This window comes from Cyclopterus lumpus, chromosome 16 (genome assembly GCF_009769545.1).
Source record: "Cyclopterus lumpus isolate fCycLum1 chromosome 16, fCycLum1.pri, whole genome shotgun sequence".
Classification (NCBI taxonomy): Eukaryota; Metazoa; Chordata; class Actinopteri; order Perciformes; family Cyclopteridae; genus Cyclopterus; species Cyclopterus lumpus.
This window is the reverse complement of record NC_046981.1, coordinates 5,666,824-5,673,908: the sequence shown is the minus strand read 5'-3', so window position 1 is coordinate 5,673,908 and position 7,085 is coordinate 5,666,824. Positions and strand designations below refer to the sequence as shown.

General features: G+C 42.5%; 1 protein-coding gene across 1 annotated transcript; it reads left to right on the top strand.

Moving 5' to 3' along the window:
• The first annotated feature begins 2,000 nt into the window (after window positions 1-2,000).
• On the top strand, window positions 2,001-6,830 carry irx1a (iroquois homeobox 1a). The gene is made up of 4 exons (XM_034553660.1): window positions 2,001-2,380; window positions 3,710-4,811; window positions 5,156-5,231; window positions 6,256-6,830. Exons 1-4 carry the CDS (start codon window positions 2,138-2,140, stop codon window positions 6,329-6,331), a joined length of 1,497 nt encoding a protein of 498 aa, XP_034409551.1. The 5' UTR covers window positions 2,001-2,137; the 3' UTR covers window positions 6,332-6,830.
• Window positions 6,831-7,085: the final 255 nt, after the last annotated feature.

Below are 7,085 nucleotides of genomic sequence, written 5' to 3'. Positions count from 1 at the left end.
CCCCCCCTCCTTTCTGATGTGTTACCCTGATTACTATCAGTGCCCCTCAGATATTTTGAACAGATCCTCGGCGCTCGGCAATATCCACTCGGAGCCATCTGGTGCAGATCAGAATCTACTGACTTCTTGGGCTTCGGTCGTTAAGGCATTAAATCTAGATCTACAGAACCCCCCCCCCCCCCCCCCCCCCCCCCATCCATTGACTCGGGAGGTGGGTGATATAAGAATCAAATCAAATCAAAAAATAGAAGTGTTAAAACATGAACGCCCCCCCCCTCTCTGGTGAGCCACATGCCGGTGGCAGGAGTGGACAGCAGAGGAAAGTGGAGGTTAGAGTCCGAGCCTTTTTCTCCTCCTTTTTTGTTGTTGTTGTTGTTGTTGGTCTGAGCTAGAAAATGGATAAGCGGTTCAAGAGGCGGTGACCCCAAAAAAAAAAAGCTACAGGATTAGATGTTCAATTCCACTCGTGTTGGATTTTATTTTCTCGATAGACTAATTTATCAAATTAAAATAAAATGTACAATTGTGCTTTTTTAGGAATACAGGAGTCACAGTGAACAGGTTTCTGAACTGCCTGGACTCTTTCTTTATACTTTGTTTTGTATAGGTCGATGTGTTGAATATGAAGGCAAAGGTATATTAGGGACTCCAAATGTATGGATGATATCCGGTGGGCGCTTCACAGCCCGGTGCCTCGGTATTTGAGTTGTCCCTTTCGTTTCCACTCAAAACAAGGAAACGTGAAGTGGCGATGTTGTTACAAAGGACAACAACAATCTGGTTTAAGTCCACACGCACACACACACACACCCGCACGCTCACACACAAACGCGCGCACACACGCGTGCAGATGGCAAAAGGTTGAGAATAAAACACAACCAGAGAGAGAGAGAGAGAGAGAGAGAGAGAGAGAGAGAGAGAGAGAGAGAGTTTGGCTTATTAAACCTTTATGAAGAAATCAAAGGAAACCCAAACAGAAGTCAATAAAAACATACATAATTAATAAATCACATGGTTTTCTTTAACTGCTTTGGCTTTTTCCGGAAAAGCGGCTGGAAATGAAAACGTCGAACTCACATCGCAAGCGGAAATATAATACTTAGATAATACTTAATTTATTCATGTTTTTTTTATTTGGTAAATTTACTATATATTATATATATATATATATATATATATATATATATATATATATATATATATATATATATATATATATTAGAATGCCCCTATATTCACAAACACAATTAAACTGTTACGTCGATTTAATAATGCCGTGTTTAAAAAAACTCCAAAGAATAAATCCAACTTGCACACTTTAAATGAGAAATTAAGAATTCAATAAACAGCAGCCCGTGATACAAAAACATACTAATTCCTCTGCAGAGAGGCTTTTTTCTTTCCCTCGTTAATTACAATTTAAATCTATTCAAAGTTACTTTTTTTCCTCCTGACGCTTTTACTTCCCCCTGTGTCGGACAGCTGTAAAATCGTGTAGACAGGTTGTCATACAACAATCAAAGCCTTCGGTGAATGGACTCTAATGCTTGAACATTTAACATACAATAAGTCCAAACACGGAGAGAGAGAGAGAGAGAGAGAGAGGGAGAGAGAGAGGGAGGGAGAGAGAGAGAGGGACAGCGTGCGAGAGAGAGAGAGAGAGAGAGAGCGCTAGAGGGAAAGAGAGAGAGAGAGGCCCCAGCCAATGCGCTCACTCTATATTCACATTATCCACATTGCTCCAAACAGAGGAGGAGCTTGCAGGCTCAAGTAGGGGATGCCAATCAAAGCATCAACTTCAAATTGTATCTGAGAGATCAGCCTGGAGACCTCAGGGCCAGGCGCGTCAGTCGGAGCGCAATTGTTGATCAGATCACATCCAGCGGACTTTGCGCGAGAAAAAGAGAGGAAGCCGAGATTTAAGAGCGCGTTTGTTTCGACTGCATACCTCTGTGTATGTGTGTAGTGGCTGTGACTTTTGGCTAAAAAACACTTTCCCTTCACTCCAGCGGGTTCTCTCCTTTTTCTTTTTTTTTTTCTTTTTTTTTTTTTTCTTCTTCTTTCTCTCGCACACTTTTGTGTACGCGCAGTTCTTGTCGGACGTGTACACGGTCCGTGCGACCATTCGGCGGCGGAGATGTCTTTCCCGCAGCTCGGCTACCCGCAGTATTTAAGTGCCTCCCAGGCGGTGTACGGGAGCGAGAGACCGGGAGTGCTTACGCCTTCGTCCCGGGGAGGGAGCACAGAAATCGGGGGAAGCCCGTCCGCCACAGCAGCGGCGGTGTCGTCGGTGTTGGGCATGTACGCCAACCCGTACGCGCACAACTACAGCGCTTTCTTACCGTACACCAGCGCGGACTTGGCTCTTTTCTCACAGATGGTAAGAATTCATGTTTGTTTTGCTGTTTGGGTTGTTTTTTTTGTTGTGTGTTCGTGTTTGTCAGATGTATAGCAGAGTGTGTATGCTTTTGAAGTTCTCACCGCTCTCTGACAGAAATGCATTTTTTTTTTGGTAATGTGTCGACTTTTTAAATGATCGATTTCTTAATATTAGTCGATTTTTTTGACAGCTCGTTGCTTTTGTTTGGCCGAGTTACAAATGCGTAAAGTTTGAGCTGTCTGCCACAAACTAACAAACAAAACCAAAATTCATTCCAAATTATTTATTTGCCCATATTGCCAAATATGTAACCAAAAGAGGCATTTTACACCGACCACTGTTAAGTTTAATTACAGTTCACGAGAGAGAAGAAAAAAAAAGAAGTGCAGTTGTATTACAGATCTGGGTTTGAGCATGTAAGTACAAGTGCTTCAAAAGTTTCTACTCGTTTCTTACCGTGGCAAGAATAATTATGATCATCTGAGCAAAACGCATGTATCAACATGCAATAAGGTATACCCGTTTTGGGGCTTTTGTTTTTGTTAAAGTGTGTCCTCTTGACCTGGTTCCTTGACACATGGATGTTGAATGTGTCTAGATGAAGAATGATGAGACATCAGTTGGCCCAAAGTAGCCCACACACCTGGTGATAATAACTAACTAGTGTGTTAATGTGTTGGTGTGCACCAGGTCCACAGGCATGCTTTGAGCTAAAGCTCCAAAAACAAAAGCTATTACCCCCCCCCCCCCCCCAAAAAAAAAAAAATAATAATAATATAAACTCCAACGTGAACTGATCGAAATGTTTGAGAGTTGTGCCCAAAGCAAATATGAGCCAGCCAGAGTGTAAGTGTGTCAGGCTGGAGGAACTTCAGTAGGGCCTTAAAGGTGCTTTGACATACACTTGAGCATGTGTGGAGAGCATGTAAACATGTCCGAACCATTTGAGTGCGCACGACGATGCGGACGGATTTGCACGCGCCCTATTGACTTCATGTATTCCGTTTGTTTAAGACAGACATGCATGCACCGTGTTTGCTAATAAAAAATTTAAAAAACGTAGCGAGCCTGCTGTGTGCGTGGCGCAGGTGCCGTGACGCAGGTCCTGTAAAAAGCATGTGACATTGTGCAAGTTGAGAAACTTATGTGTGGAGTCAGAGGAAACTCGTTTTGATATTTTTCTTTTATAGAGGGCCTTATTATTTGTTTGACTTGTAAGAAGAAAAAAAAATACAATATATATTATAAAGGGAACTACAATTCAGTGTGTCACACTTATTTTATTTTATTTTAAAGTTTCACCGTTTTTTTGTCTCCTTCCTTTTCAAGGGATCCCAGTACGAGCTCAAGGACAGTCCGGGCGTCCATCCAGCCAGCTTCGCAGCGCACGCGTCTCAGGCCTTCTACCCTTACGGACAGTTTCAGTACGGGGACCCGGCCAGGCCCAAGAACGCCACCCGGGAGAGCACCAGCACCTTGAAAGCCTGGCTCAATGAGCACAGGAAGAACCCGTACCCGACCAAGGGGGAGAAGATCATGCTGGCCATCATCACCAAAATGACCCTGACGCAGGTCTCCACGTGGTTCGCCAACGCCAGGAGGAGGCTCAAGAAGGAGAACAAGGTGACATGGGGAAGCAGGAGCAAAGAGGACGGGGAGGACGGCAACTTGTTCGGCAGCGGCGACGAGGGCGAGAAAAACGAAGACGAGGAGGAGATCGATTTGGAGAGCATCGATATCGACAAAATCGACGACAACGACGGGGATCAGAGCAACGAGGACGACGACGACAGATCCACGGAGGGCAGCAGGGACCACAGGGGCGGTGTCGGCGCGGGGGGGGACTTGGACAGCTTGGAGAAGAGACGGGCCTTCGCCCTGCAGGCCCACGAGGCCTTTGACAAGTCGAAGAGCACCATTTCGGTTCACCCGGGGAGTAAGGACAACTCGGACGGCAACAACAACAACACCACGCGGGTGCTTTCCCCGGATCGAGTCGGGAGCTTTCCTCTCCCGTCTAACAATAAGCCCAAAATATGGTCTTTAGCAGAGACCGCGACGAGCCCCGATAGTTCTTCTCAGAAACCCACGTCCCCTTGTGGCCCGGGGGCCACCACGCACTCATCAGCCCCCCACCACCAGATCCAGACCCACCCGGCCTTCCTCCCCAGTCATGGACTGTACACTTGCCAGATTGGAAAGTTCCACAACTGGACAAATGGGGCTTTCCTGGGTCAGAACTCCCTCCTCAACGTGAGGTCGTTTCTGGGAGTAAACCAGCACCATCACCACCACCACTTGCAGGCCCAGCAGCAGCAGCAGCAGCAGCAGCAGCAGCCGACATCCGTGGTGGTGTCGCCATTAGCAGCCGCAGCAGCACTCAGCAATGACAGCAAGGCCCCTCCAGAGACACACAGTCCCAAGCACATAGGTAGGACAACGGCCTCGACGCATGTCATATTAAAGAGAAGCCTGTATTACATTAATGTTGTATCTCATGCCTGTTTATATATATATATATATATATATATATATATATATATATGTATATGTGTATGTGTGTGTGTGTGTGTGTGTGTGTGTGTGTGTACTAATAATATAATAGCAAAGCATTGTGCAAACGCATGCACACACAGATGCATACTTAAATACACAATGTCCCCACACTAGATCAAAACATCAACAGTGGAGTCATTTTTTTATGACATGTTATGTTAACAAAAGATGTCCTCCTATACAGCATAGTGATAAGTGTTTTGCTTATTTCCTGTTTAGAACATGAAAACGGTGTCAGGTCGGATTCACCTCCAACACAGATTCTGAAGTCTTCCTTTCGACCCATCCATGACAGGTGAGATGGGGGTTTTTTTTGGGGGGGGGGGGACTTTTTTTGTTGTTGCTTTATGTTGATTTTTTTTTGGAAACACCCTGTTATTTTGTGAGCCCCAGCTTCATATTAAATTATACATTCAGAAATGCTGTGGTTGTTGCTACATTTCAAATAATTATGGACTGATTTATACATTCAGCATTGTGTATAACAGCTGTCGTTTAACGAACTAAAATCCAGCATGAACGTTAGAGAAGGCCCATGATCTTCATAGAATCATAACTCCAGTTATTACTCGAGAAGTAAATAATACGATGCAAATTGTTTTACGATTCTAACTTGTCTGGACATTTCTTATACTTTTTGATGTATCCCTATTTATTTATTTTTTTACATAAAACAACGATGATAAAATTACGAAATAAAAAAATAAATAAACAGAGATAAATAAAACACAGTTTGCTTTGCGGGGTGACAGGGGTCTTGACTCCCATCCAACACCCCCTTTAATTCCTCCCCTCTGGGGAGAGTGTGGCTACTTATCAAGTCACCGAGTAAAACGGGCTCTGTCTGGGCTGTGTGCTTTCCCTAAAGACCCCTGGGAGACCCGGAGCCCTGGGGATCGCTCTTACCGAAAGAGGAAAAAAAAAAAAAATTTACCTCGGTCTCAAGTAGGCCTATTACAAAATACCCTCTTTGTGTGCAACAACCACAAAGAAATAACAAGAATATAATAGGAAAATATGACGATTGTAAATGTTGATACTGGTTTCATGCAGATTATTATTATTTTTTTTCGATGTATTATTATTATTGTTGTTATAATTAATTATTAGAACTATCTATATTATTATTATTATTATTATTATTATTATTATTATTATTATTATTATTATTATTATTATATGTAAAGTAAGTAGGGGATTTGAGAGGGGGGCTGCAGTCTGTTTCAAATCAAAGCCAGACAATTGAGATGCATATTGAAGCCCGCTGTCCAAACACAACGGGGGTATTTATCTACCTTTTCTGTGTTATTCTTATCCAGATCCTCTCTGCCTTCCAGCGCCAGGAGCCCGCAAGACGCCACGCAACGAGTGCTCACGGCTCTCTCCTCGGCTTGATCAAGAACACCTTTTTTTTTTCTTCTTCTTTCTTTTTTTTTCGTGCTTGAAAAAGAGAAGAAAAGATAAATAGAAAAAGAAGACTGTAAAAGACTTTTTTTTACACTCCCTAAAAAAAAAAAAACACTGAGAAATAATAATGCCGCGTAGCATTCAGTCGGGTACAAAACAAATGGCGTAATTTGGTAATATCCTGTGGATGGATGGATTACTTCCTCTATTGTTGTGTAGCCTATAATCGCGCCTATAATGTTACTCTCTCTTTCTCTCTCTCTCTCTCTCTCTCTCTCTCTGCCGAGGCAGGCTGGGACATTTTTTGGTAGGCTTTTTACTTTATAATTATTATAATTATTATTTTTGTCTCTATCTTGTGTTTTTTTTTTTTTGGTGTCCTTTCTTTAATGTAAATACCAAGTGATTTAAATTTGTAAATAGGAAGCGTTGAAGGAATTTGTCCAGATCGTATATTTTGCCTAATAAACTAAATGAAATTATAGACAAAACCCACGAGTATCCTCAGCCTATATTTCTTTTCTATATGGTATTATTATTGTTATTATTATTATTATTGTACGTAATTATTATTATTATTATTATTGTAAATAGAAAACGCTGGCCTTCTACCAATTTCATTTAAAAAAGGGTGTGAATGGGAGGGAGAAAAAAAAATGTTGGCAGTCTGCAACCAGACTTAATTTTATTCAAGTTTGGGAGGAAAGCAGCGTGGATGCATTGAGGTGCTAATAAGTGTCCA

Coding starts and splice junctions, on each gene's coding strand:
- irx1a (XM_034553660.1), top strand. CDS start 2,138: ATGTCTTTCCCGCAGCTCGGCTACCCGCAGTATTTAAGTGCCTCCCAG. Junction 2,381..3,709: donor TGGCTCTTTTCTCACAGATG/GTAAGAATTCAT, acceptor TTCCTTTTCAAG/GGATCCCAGTACGAGCTCAA. Junction 4,812..5,155: donor ACACAGTCCCAAGCACATAG/GTAGGACAACGG, acceptor TTTCCTGTTTAG/AACATGAAAACGGTGTCAGG.